The sequence below is a fragment of the Trichoderma ghanense genome, assembly GCF_004382785.1.
Source record: "Trichoderma ghanense strain CCMA-1212 chromosome Unknown scaffold_7, whole genome shotgun sequence".
NCBI lineage: Eukaryota > Fungi > Ascomycota > Sordariomycetes > Hypocreales > Hypocreaceae > Trichoderma > Trichoderma ghanense.
The window spans coordinates 156,012-168,977 of record NW_027395670.1 but is presented as its reverse complement, the minus strand read 5'-3'; the positions used below and the strand labels follow the sequence as shown (position 1 = coordinate 168,977).

Sequence of the window (12,966 nt, the reverse complement as noted above, 5' to 3'; positions counted from 1 at the left end):
TTTGGATGAATCTATACCCTCCACCTCCGAGAGGCTATTAACAAGAGTTCCGAGTGACGCCTTATAGCAGCTCTCTGGTATTAAGTAACCGAGGAGGCCCGTAGAATGTTTAGGAATTGTGGTCTATTCTATACGATTGAAGGATTCGAAAGGATTTCCGCCATCAGGGTCACACTGCATCAAGAGGGGCGTGCCGTCCACTTTTAGTTTACATGAGGTCCTGGTTGTAGTAGCATTGGCTTAATGCAACGAGGCCTTTCGACTGGTTGCTACCTCTGTAGAGTGTCATTCGCCAACTTCGCTTTTTGGTATTGGTACCCGGAAGGGCAAATACGGAATCCAGCCCGGCAGTGTTGGACCGTTCGTGACCTTGTGCAGACACGTCAGAGAGGCAAAATATTCGCGGCTCAGCTCAAGGGGTTCATGGCTTTGCAAATTGACGAGAGATGATCAGTCTGTAGATGAAAGTGCTAGGGTGGTTTTGCGAGCCGAGTGCAGTCAATGAATGCCGTAATTTCGGCAGCGAGTTTGATGGGATATCATGCCACTTGTCGTCACGACACTCACTTCGTCCGTGATACTAACAGCAACTGGTTGATTTATAGAATTTTGTAGTATTAAACATTTAGTCTGTTACACTTGCTTTATTAATTTAGATTGTTAAAATGCCATGCCGGCAAGCATCTATAAAAGTAGCTCCTTCCAATAGGCCAAAGTTAACAGAAATAGACACGCACTATCCTACACCTTATGACTTGTAGTAACTTATAGACAGATATCTTCCGAATTGCTGCCACATCTAAAAGGCTTAGAGAGACTCTTTTATACCTTGATGGAAGTAGATTCAATTCCACACTTAGCCATGATTCCAAAGATGTCTTACGGCAATGCGTTAACATTGTGGGCTAAGAGCGAAAGAATGCCCGAGGTCACTTTCGACATGCTGGAGTCTTTGTGGAGGAACCTCCAGAGGAACGACTATCGCGGCAATTTAATTTTTATAAATACTGATCTTCAGTTCATCGCATTTTCGAGCTCTAAGAAAAAAATCCGTTGCTTTTTATCCACAATAAACGATTTCGCAATGCCCTATACTACTCCTTTAACATACTTGACTCTAATGGTCACAATATTGAACTCACAGAGTTGGTGGGGCTTGATAAACGAAGGCCCCTCGGAACAATTAGATATGGACCATGAGACAATTCAACGATCCAATGGCTCATGGAAACGCATCATATAGCTCTACCAAGATGGGCAGCAAATATAGAGCTTTCATGATCGGCTAAAAGGGAGCCGACAAATGTCATTGGACGATTATGCACCTATGGTGTTTGCTGTCTTGCTCTTCCATACAGAAGCGGGGAAGTGCCTTGGTGAGTGCCTTGGTGCCTAATCACGGGAATTGCGACCCAAGAGAATCTTGCTGCTAAGAAATATGATTGTTGCTAAATTCAACAAGCTTACTTCTATGCTATGCACAGCTCATCGAGTTGGGATCTTCTTGACCTCGAGATACACAATCTCCAAGCGCAATCATGTCTGATCCCCATAAGTCTGATCCCCATAGGTTTGATCCCCATAAATACACCGTTGGTTGGATCTGCGCCATAACCTCCGAATACGTTGCCGCCCAGGCATTTCTAGAGGACAAGCACGAACAGCCTGAATATGTGTCCCCTCATGATAACAACAACTACACGCTGGGCAGGATTGGACGGCATAACGTCGTCATAGCGGCCCTCCCTTATGGTGAATACGGGCTATCTTCTGCGGCGGGCGTCGCGAGAGACATGCTGCACACTTTCCCCAACGTCAGAATTGGTCTCATGGTCGGGATCGGTGGCGGCGCTCCGAGTGCGAACCATGACATCCGCCTCGGTGACGTTGTGGTGGGCATTTCGAATACTGGAGAGGGTGCTGTGGTTCAGTATGACTTTGGAAAGGCCATGCAGGGCCAAGGGTTCCAAGAGACGGGATTCTTAAACCAAGCGCCAACGGTATTGCGGACGGCAGTTAGTGGGCTCAGAGCAAAGTATGAGTCTGAAGGGAATCAGATTCAGAAAGCAGTCAATGACGTACTTGCTGAGAAATCAAGGCTACAGAAGAAATCAAGGTTACAGAAAAAATCAAGGCTCCAGAAGAAATCAAGGCTACAGAAGAAATCAAGGCTACGGAAGAAATCCAGGCTACAGAAGAAATACGGGCGGCCTGAAGCATCTTCTGATAGACTCTACCAAAGTCGAGTTGTTCACCCACCGAATGGCAAGGCTGAGTGCTCAACGAGTTGCGGTAACGATCCGTCAAGCCTCATTAAGCGACGTGAACGGGACGAGGACGACGATGTTCCGGCGATCCACTATGGTCTGATCGCTTCGGCGAATACGCTTATGAAGAATGCTTTGATTCGAGATGAACTTATAGCAAAGAATGACGTCCTTTGCTTTGAAACGGAAGCTGCCGGATTGATGAATCACTTTCCATGTCTGGTTATTCGGGGCATCTGCGACTACTCAGACTCGCATAAGAATGATGATTGGCAAGGCTATGCAGCGATGACAGCTGCAGCATATGCAAAAGATCTTCTCCATCAAATAGCTCCAAACAAGGTCGAAGAGGAGGAGAAGGTTAAAGATGTTCTGTCTGGTCAGTCTTAGGGTTTTAAATCCTACTATGAATATATACTGATTTTATACAGGCCTCCAAGAACTTGCTAAGGAGCGCCGAGACATTGCAAAAGAGCAGCTCCAAGTCCAGAAAGATTTCGCTAAAGAGAGGCTATCAAAAGAAGAACAAGAGTGTCACCAGCTATTCCGTCTAACAGTCGGCGGCAAAGATGCCACATATGAGTGGTACAAAGATCGAGTCGAGAAAAGGGTTGAAGGCACGTGCCTCTGGTTTCTGAAGCATCACAACTTTCAGGCATGGTTGAAGCAAGAGTCTGGTCCCTTGCTTGTCACAGCAGACCCTGGGTGTGGAAAGTCGGTGTTGGCCAAGTACCTCATCGACAACGGCCTGCCACGATCAGCAACTATTTGCTACTTCTTCTTTAAAGATCAGGACCAGAACACCTCCCGTCAAGCACTTTGTGCAGTACTCCATCAGCTCTTCTCTCAAAGGCCGTCTCTGATTAAGCATGCCATGCTGCAATCCCGCACGGATGGGCTGGGCTTGATAGACTCTACAGAGTCTCTCTGGAAGGTCTTGCGGAGTGCTATCAGAGATCCCGAGGCAGGACCTATAATTATCGTCCTCGATGCCTTAGATGAGTGTGCCGAATGTGAGTTTGCCAGCTTGATACGGAATGTCGAGAGCCAATCTCACAACGATCGGTCAAGCAATAGCAAGCTAAAATATCTTCTCACATGCCGCCCATACGAGCAAATCACGTCACAATTCCATGGCCTATCGAATATTTTTTCAAATATCCGCATACCGGGAGAGGAAGAGTCAGAAGCCATCAGTCAGGAGGTAAACCATGTCATCACGCATCGGGTCAACCAGCTATCAGCAAAGAAGACACTGTCATCCGAGAGCACAGCCTACTTAAAAACAAGCCTACAGAAAATTTCCCACCGAACTTATCTCTGGGTATATCTTATATTTGACTACTTGGAGAAAGAAATTTTCAAGAAGACACCGCAAGGAATTGAACTCATTATTACTACACTTCCAAAGAGTATTAATGAGGCGTATGAGCAAATCCTGAGTAAGGCCAGGAAAGATAAAGACGTTCGGAAAGCCTTGAGTATCATCTTGGCTGCTAGTCGACCACTGTCACTCTCGGAAATGAATATTGCTATGTGTATAGACGAATCATCACAAGACGGCACACTGCAAACTCTTCATGGTCTCGATCTGGAGAAAGAAAGCGACTTTAAGTCACGCCTAAGGTCATTGTGTGGATTGTTCATCTCGATCTACCATGGCAAAGTTTACTTTCTCCACCAAACTGCTCGCGAATTCCTCCTCGCGGACCTGGCATCTCGTACAGCTACCCCATCAGGGCTACGATGGCATCACTCTATCACTACTCAACAAGCGCATAACACTCTCGCGGAGGTCTGCGTCCTCTACCTCAGCATGTTCAATTCTAGTGTTGGCCCTAGTGCAGAATCGGATAGGAAAACCGGCTACTTGGCCGATAGCAACGCCTTTCTGCATTACTCCTCTGAGAATTGGGGCGTTCATTTTCGCGAAGCTCATATCACCGATAAGGCCTCTATAATCCCTGCGACTCTAAGAATTTGTGATCCTGATTCGAAGAGCTTTTCAGTATGGTTTGTGATTTACCGGCGGTCTACATATAATTGCCCTTATGGGAGTCTTACAGGTCTTATGATAGCATCATACTATGGCCATCGCGCTCTTGCTAAGCTGATGGTCGACGAGGGAGCTAATCTTGAGGCGAAGGATTATTCTGGCCGGACGCCGCTCTTATGGGCTGCTGAGGGAGGACATGAGGCGGTTGTCAGGCTGCTAGTTAAGAAGGGCGCCGATCTTGAGGCAAAGGATAAGTATGCTAAAACGCCGCTCTTATGGGCCGCTGAAAAAGGATATGAGGCTATTGCTAAGCTGCTGGTTAAGAAGGGCGCTGACCTTAAGGCAAAGGATAATGAGTATGGCCGGACGCCGCTATCACTAGCTGCTGAAAAAGGATATGAGGCTATTGCTAAGCTGCTGGTTAAGAAGGGCGCTGACCTTGAGGCGAAGGATAATGAGTATGGCCAGACGCCGCTATTACTAGCTGCTGAAAAAGGATATAAGGCTATTGCTAAGCTGCTGGTTATGAAGGGAGCTGATCTTGAGGCTAAGGATAATTATGGCCGGCCGCCGCTATTATGGGCTGCTGAGAGAGGGCATGAGGCGGTTGTTAGGCTGCTGGTTGAGAAGGGAGCCAATCTTGAGGCTAAGGATAATTATGGCCGGCTGCCGCTATTATGCGCTGCTGAGGGAGGGCATGAGGCGGTTGTTAGGCTGCTGGTTGAGAAGGGCGCCGATCTTGAGGCGAGGGATCGTTATTTTGGCAAGACGCCGCTATTATGGGCTGCTGAGAAGGGGCATGAGGCGGTTGTTAGGCTGCTAGTTGAGAAGGGCGCTGATCTTAAGGCTAAGGTTAAGGAGTATTAGATTCTTTATACTTTTCATTAAATCATATCATATCCCTGGAGCAGGATTGGATCTACAAGTGGAATTCAGCTAGAAAGAAATGGATCTACTGATTTATCAAACTGTTTGCAAGCATATCCACAGAAAGATGTTTGCTGATGTCGACGCCGTGGTTGGTCTGGAAGCGCACCACCAATTAAGGAGCTCCCAGCGACTATCCTCGGCCTAAGCACGCACAACTGCGCAGCGTAGGCTGGAGAGATCTGTGCCTATCTGACTCTACTGAACTCCTGGTGCCGTCTCTCAGCAGCCGAGCACTCCTCCTCGTGCTTGAGATCCCGTCATAGCGCTTCGACGACCGCGAGATTGGGTCCCTGATCATGCACCTGACCTAGCAGATGGTCCCAGTCGTCCCATTTGATAATGTCCTGTGACGAACCGGTGTCCTAGACCTAAATGTAGAACGTTCCCAAGGGACAAACCGTTGGTTCGAGTGGATGGTTCTAACGAGAGAACTATCCGGGTTTGTGTTGGCGGGGAGGTCAGGTCGGATCTCGAGCAGTAACAATAAATGAATCACTTGCGAGGTGCTGCACAAGGTGCAGTGGATGTCTGAGTTCCAATCTGATCTTGTCTTGAAGTGCTATGCTTGTTAACAACTGGCTATCTAAACTATCTGAATGAGTGACATGAATGTGACTTATATATCCAGTTGTCCTGACGTCCTCGATCTACTCGACGGTCGAGTTCGTCGAGTAGTCCCTGATTGGATGAGCGGTCTGACGTTTATCCGGTGTCGCCCACCAAGGGTGGCCCATTGTCGCGACCATAAGGTTGGGTCGCGACATGTCCAGGCTCAGTTGAAAGGCGTTATTGCTTGCGTAGTGACAGTAATTTGTTGCCTGGAATCTCAAGGCCTCCCTATATAGCATTTCCAGGTTGTTGCTTTACTCGTGATGGGGTAGTGGAGGCAACTCTTAATCACGAGCACGATACTTGGCCTCGTACTGCCGGACGTAGAGTTTTCTCGCAAACGACTTTAAATGATTAGGAATAATATATCCTTCAATCCTTGGCTCGGAAACGGGGGTAAACAAGGGTCAACCAACGCGAAGTAGGAGCGCAATGTTAGTTTACCTGGCAAGTCTGCTTCGTCTGCATGTCTACCAACGAGGCAAGGTATACATGCTTTGTACTTGTTCATAGACCTATCAAGACAGCCCTTGAAGACGTCGGGGCTACGTTTTCTGCCGCACCAGTGAGGATATATCCAGCGGTTTGTAAAATTTCCGATTTCTATACCTAGCAGCTACCGATCTATGGGCCGACCAAAAGGAGGCATACTCATGTCCAGGCCGAAAATCGTCGAATGTATTGTTAAACAGCGAATGAGGATATCGACTAATAGACTGGCGTGAACAGTAACCCAATAAGCATGCTATCCAAGATATAGCAGAATTATATCATATAGAGTACTTTGAACGTCTGATAAATTGTACGTACATAAACCTTTTACTCATTCACCATTCCAGCCAGGGCACGTCGATACAACCCCGATACTTAAGAGCACCTATGTAATATGAACTACTTAGGTGAAACGGGCTTTTCCTTCTCGGCCGTATCCGTACCTCGTTGAAGTATTTCGAAATACGAGTACGGCATGTTACTGAACGGTCTCCTTTATTCTCCTTGAGTATTACCGAGAAGGATGCAGCAACACCCTGTCGTCATCCCGTTGGGGGATTTGCAGCTGGATTCAGGGGGCGGGAATGTAGGTTACACTGTTATATCTGCAAATTGTTCACAAACATATTTACATGCTGGAATTTGTCTACCCGGCATATTGGTAGTCATTCAGAACTGACCGCAGCGACAGGTGTTCTTCTGATTGTTCTTTACGATTCTGCAGTCCCCATGGCTCCGCAGGCAGCTGATGCTTCCTCCCTCACGCCTTTAGAGCAAGGGCAACCCCTTTCGAAGCAAGCATATGCTGAGCCTCCCATTGTGCCAACTGGTCTTGCCCTGTCAATAGTCATTGTCATCTTGATCTTCTCCGTTCTATCTACGATTGTCATTGCTCTGAGAATTTATGTCCGAGCATGGATGGAGAAAACGTCGAAGACTTGGGGATGGGAAGATACATTTATTGTTCTAGGCTATGTAAGTGACTTTGCAAGAAGGGAACACAGAATCGCCGTTATTTCCTTTGCGTTTTATAATTGGGACTTACCGAGAAACAAATTCGACATCTTAGGGAACCTTTCTGTCTAGTGCGATATTTGCCATCAAGGCCTGCTTCTATGGACTGGGCTCGCACGACTCCAAGCTGAACGCCTTGTTCATGATACGATGCGCTGAGTATATGATGTACTCCAACGTTATATACGGCTTCTCCATGCCTTTCATCAAGGCCTCGATCATATTCACACTCAACCGCATCACCACCACGCAATGGCATCGTTGGGGACTGTACGGAATGCTCTTCATGGCCGCCATGATGGCCATCGTCGGCATCCTCGCGACCCTTCTTTACTGCCATCCGGTCCCAGCATATTGGAATCCTCTTCTTGGCTCATGTGGCGATTTCATGGTGGTTGTTCGTATTGGCTATGCTTGGACGGCGATTGGAATCGTGACCGATTGGACATGCGCGATTCTGCCATACTTTATTGTGCGCAATTTGCAAATGTCGACTCGACACAAGTTGATTGTGATGCTCATTCTGGGGCTCGGAGCTGTCGCCAGCACGGCTACCATTGTTCGAGAGGTGTATCTCAAGTACTACCTTGTCACGGAGGATCGCCTGTGTGAGTTCCATTACGAAAGTAGGAGCGGTCATTTGCTAATTTCCATGCCAATTCCTACAGACTGGAAGGCTACATCACTCTTTGGTGTCTGCTTGAGAGTGGAATTGCGCTCATCGCTTCTTGCCTCCCAGCACTCCGCATCCTGGTCCGCAAGTATGTCGATTCATCCAAGAATGGCTCGTCTGGCAAAAGCAACGATTATGGTACCGGCTCTGGGGTTGTTAAGAGTCCTAATCGCGCCCCGTCCACAAAGCTAGACACACTCACTCCCAGCGGAAAGGCGACGGCTGTTGCTGGCAAATGGGAGCGACTGGAGGACGAAGACTCTAGCTCTAGGAACATAATTCAGGAGACAACTATATATGTTGAGACGGATAGTTTGAGCGATCTCGACAAGCATTCTATCAAGGCGTAGGAGGAGACACTTAGAGCCTATTACCTATACACTCAACGCAATCGCCGAGACTGGGAGGGATAGGTGCACTTTGAAGTACAGGAAGGGGCAAGTGATACGTGCGGTACTTGACTCCACGCAACCTGGTCATCTATTTGCCATCACTAAAGACGCAGTGCAAACATGAAGTCATATTTAGGGATTCTGATAGGTCTTTTCTTTTTTAGCCAACGGGCCGTTAAACAAGTTCACTCTTCCCAAGTTCCTCCAGCTGCTCGTAAGCACTTGACTTGCTTTATGTCATTATGTGAAACTACATGGGCATCTCCCTGTAACATGAGTAAATGAGGCTGATGTATACAAGGCGAAGGAGATTACTGTCTAGCTACGGGCAAGCCCTGGTGTAACTGTCAGTGTATCTTGTATCCGGCAAATATTAGAAGGCTTGCTTACCGACTTATTTACTCGAACAATCCAGGGTCCAACATGGTAGACGAACACTCAGCAACTCATAAGCCGCCTGCTATTTGAGAGATCCTTGTGAAAAACACATCTTGGATATGAAGCCACCTGCTTATTCTTGCATAGAGCCGCGCCTCCAGTAGCACGTAAGCACTTGAAGACTTTTTTGGAAGCAATGTACGCTGCAATAGGCAAGGCCATATGTACGTTTGCTGATGGTGTGGCTCAGGGCGCGATATCAATGGCGATGTTATATGATACTGCATCAATGGATGGATAATGTTGATTACCAACCCTTCGCGGGATGCTGGTCAATAACTCATCATGCGGTGCAACTCTATAAAAGTTCTGTTGCATTTGTATCTGATAGAGAAATCTTGCTCTCCAAAACGCTCTCATCTCAGTCATTCTCCACTGCGAATCTCGCATCATGGTGCCGTCCACACCCAGGTCGATTGTGCCGTTGGCTCTGATTGCCGCGAGTAGCTTTGTTATTGCTGCCTCTTCAAACCGTGTTGAGCTCAACATCCCTGTTACTGCGCATGCCAATAATACAAAGTACAACACCGTCAGAGTCGATAGCAATATCGATGCGGTCGAGTTTACTCTAAGCCGAGAGTATGTGACACATCACTTAAGGGTCATTGCGCTCCCGATTTGTTGACTTGATGTCAAACTTATACAGCCGATGGGATGCCTTCACAATTGACGAAATCTCGAATGGCGGCATCGCGGTTGGCGGAGACTACCAGATAAGCGGTCACTTTTGCGTTCCATCAGCTCCTCGTAACGGTGAGAATGTTCTCATCATTGCATCTCATGGTATTGGCTTCTCAAAAGAGTAAGTCCTTGCAGTATCTCATTTTGAGAACATCTCGCCAACTGACTCTAGGGTTTGGGATCCTGCTTACCGTCCGGACGAGTTTTCGTTCGTTAATGCTGCATTGGCCCAGGGCTACGCGGTCCTGGCTTATGATCGCCTCGGTGCTGGTCAATCATCTCTTCCAGATGCGTACGATGACCTTCAGGTTCCTCTACAAGGAGAAGTCCTTCGCGCTCTCACCGAACTGGCCCTGGACGGCACAATCATCATGGCCTCAGAAAAGACGGGAGGAAGTAGTAGCATAACAGAGTATACAGCCGACAAGGTCATTCACGTGGGCCGTTCTTACGGGTCAATCATCACCAACTGGTTCCTTGCTCGATACGGCTCCCTCAGTGCGGGCGCAATGCTCACCGGCTTCCTGATTGACAACCAGTTCGCCAACCTCAAAGTCGAGATTGCCGACTTGGCATATGCTCCCGAGCATAACCCTGCGCTGTTTGCAAACCGAACGAGCGGCTATTTGGCATTTGGCAGTGTCACCGCTCTGCAAGCTGACAGCTTCAAGAAGGAGACTCTGGATCCCAATGTGCTTACTCTTTGGAATGACAGCATTCACTCGAGTCTTGGAGTGGGGGAAGTCTTGACGCTTGGTACTGGAGTTGGAGATCTTGTGGAAGCTTTACCGGACCTCTTCAGGTGAGTCTGTTATGTGAGTCAGATGGCTGTGGATGATGGTGTTGAGATCAGATGTAGATCTTTGTCGGTGAAAATGATTTCGCCTTTTGCGCCGGCCAGTGCGCTGGGACCTTTAATATGACGCAGCTTCACGGAATATATCCTAACGTAAAGGATCTGGACGTTTACCTTCAGCCTAACACTGGACATGTCGTCCAATTGTCTCTCAATGCGACGACAGGATATCAGGTCATCTTTGGTTTCTTGGAGAAGAACGGACTGTAAGAGTGGTGGTGCTCAATGGTCGTGATCCATAGCACCCGAAGAGCACGAAGCAGTGACAGATCAGTCTGACGATCTGTGACAGCTACCCGATCCATCACTTCGCCGAATAGTCATTGGTCGGATTGATTGCACACGATCTGCACTAGAATGAAGTCTATGCTAGCCAAAAGTGTAATGTTCCACTTTCTGACCTGTGTCAAAGCATATGCCAAGGTGAGAGAGTCGGTTGAAGGCGTTGTATTAGTGGCAGTGAGAGGTAGATACCTTTACCCATACTTGGTCAATGTTTCATCGCGACAGCTCATTCTATGCGAAACACCTCCCACGCATAGGCACTCGTGTTCACCGAGATTGTCGCCGGAATGACGAGCTGGTTATTGTCGAACGATATCTGACTTACGCCGTGATCAATGGGCCCGTCCACCTCTCCGCGAAGGCCCGCATACGGAAACTCCCGCGTCTGCACGTTGACCGTTCCATGGGTATCAAAGCCAAAGTCAGCCATTCCGTCGACATTGACTGTGTAAGATCCCGTTTGCGTATGGGCTGAACCAAGGATCCTCACTCGGTCGCTTGCAGTCGCATATACATCGAAGAAGCCATCGGCAGATGGGCTCGTCTCGACCCGATTGCCGGTCATGTTTGTGCCATAGTATCTGTACACTTGCCATTCGCCTGCAGGAAAGTAGGCGCCATCACCAGTTTTACCCAAAAGGTCGGTCATGAAGTCGTGTAGAGACGGGCCGCCCGTCCAAACCGATCGGAGGCTGTGGATGTTGTTGCGCTCGAAACGAGCCATGAACCAAGCAGAACTAGCAGGGACCTGCTCTTCGGGTGACTATTCTCTCGTCAGCTGAGTACAACGCCACGTATGTGATGGTAGATGATCCTACGCCATATTCGTCGATATTGATCGGGCGGGATGGAAGACCAAACTGCTGCAGCACCTGCTCAAAGACGCCCCTTGAGAAAGTGATGTCGTCGCCGCTAGATCCTCCTGGTTGCCGAATCAGGTGCCAGCAATACACGTCGGGCACCACATTGTTCGACGCAATCATGCTCAGCCAGTCTGTCCACCAGACGTTGTTTGGATCCGGTTGCCCAGTAAAGGTTGGTCCAAATATTTGCGCTTCGGGGAAGATGTTGCTGTTTTTCTTGTTACTCCAAATTTTTGCAAGGACTATAATTTCTGCGGCTTACCGTAGCGTATTGTGCGTTCTGGCATACATTGCCATGAACTGGCTTCGATCTCTGAGCCAAAAGCCGCCGCCGTCTGCCTCATTCCAGATATCAATCTTGACAGCAGCCGTCATGTTATTTGCTCGCATATCGGAAACGACCTGATTCAGAAAATTGTCCCAAGTGCTCCAGTCGTCATTGTCTCCGGGAAACAAATCAGACTGGGACTCTGATCCGTCGGCGCCCCAGAGATCATGTAAAAGGACAATGAACTCGGCGCCAAATTCGCGGCAAGTATGATAATTGGACAGCATAGAGGCAAATCGAGGCTACACATCATGAACCATGTTCCAAGCATTCAAGAATAATATGCCCACCTTGTACTCCTCTAACCCATTCATGTAACCCTTGGCCGGAAGCTGAGCACCGCCCGCCCTTCCATAGTTGAATGCGATCTCGGTGTAAAAATGCGAGGGTATCTGATTTGGAGTATCCGGAATGCCATACAGGAAACCAGACGCAAAGTGTTGCGGCGCGCCCTGCATATGACTGAGGTTTACCGTGGCGGTTTGCGATTGGCGCTTCTCAATGCTTGAAGCCAGGCCAAGACCTACTGCCCAGGTAACAACCAAGAGATGGCTGAACATGATGATACGAGCACTGCCAGCATACGGTGAAGAGATACCGGGCACTGGATGCTGCTGGCCTTCCATCGGGAAGAGACCTCGATTTATAAATAGTAATAGTAGCCGGGTAGTGGTGGACTAAGAACTGCCGGGGGCACAACCCCACGGGGTATTTCACAGACTGTGACAGACCTCCTCTAAGCCGAACCAGAGCAGACATATCAATCGAAATGGGGTGTTCATTCATATCTCGCACGCTTTAGGCTGTCATCCTACGCATGACGATGTTAGCCTTACAATTTCACTCGTATTGAAATCGCCGGCATCTCCACTCGGGGACAATGGTATAAAGCGGGCGAGACGGGCGATGGCGGGGTTCGGACAACTACATGGATATTTCTGTATAAGCCGACGCTTATTACTGCTTTAGGAATGTAGTATCGTTGACTAGGGGGTCAGGAGATTTAGTGAGGCTGTGAGATACTCTTGATCCCTTTATCGTCCCCGTTGAGAGTCCCAGTATATGTTACCTGATTCCCCATGTGGTCCTGACTTCCAGCAGCCACAGACTATACGAGTATCGATATATACTGAATATCCTCA

General features: G+C 48.3%; 3 protein-coding genes across 3 annotated transcripts; 2 read left to right on the top strand and 1 right to left on the bottom strand.

Annotated features, from left to right (window-relative positions):
* Positions 1-1,538: 1,538 nt before the first annotated feature.
* CCMA1212_006194 (Putative ankyrin repeat protein) lies at positions 1,539-5,130 on the top strand (the record flags this gene model as incomplete). The annotated part of the gene is made up of 2 exons (XM_073703428.1): positions 1,539-2,646; positions 2,699-5,130. The coding sequence occupies 2 exons, from the start codon at positions 1,539-1,541 to the stop codon at positions 5,128-5,130; spliced, it is 3,540 nt and encodes a 1,179-aa protein (XP_073557712.1).
* Positions 5,131-7,023: 1,893 nt separating this feature from the next.
* On the top strand, positions 7,024-8,331 carry CCMA1212_006193 (uncharacterized protein; the record flags this gene model as incomplete). Its single annotated transcript, XM_073703427.1, has 3 exons — positions 7,024-7,269; positions 7,364-7,914; positions 7,977-8,331. The coding sequence occupies 3 exons, from the start codon at positions 7,024-7,026 to the stop codon at positions 8,329-8,331; spliced, it is 1,152 nt and encodes a 383-aa protein (XP_073557711.1).
* A 2,528-nt stretch (positions 8,332-10,859) lies between these two features.
* On the bottom strand, positions 10,860-12,384 carry CCMA1212_006191 (uncharacterized protein; the record flags this gene model as incomplete). Its single annotated transcript, XM_073703426.1, has 4 exons — positions 10,860-11,396; positions 11,452-11,704; positions 11,759-12,066; positions 12,115-12,384. 4 exons carry the CDS (start codon positions 12,382-12,384, stop codon positions 10,860-10,862), a joined length of 1,368 nt encoding a protein of 455 aa, XP_073557710.1.
* Positions 12,385-12,966: the final 582 nt, after the last annotated feature.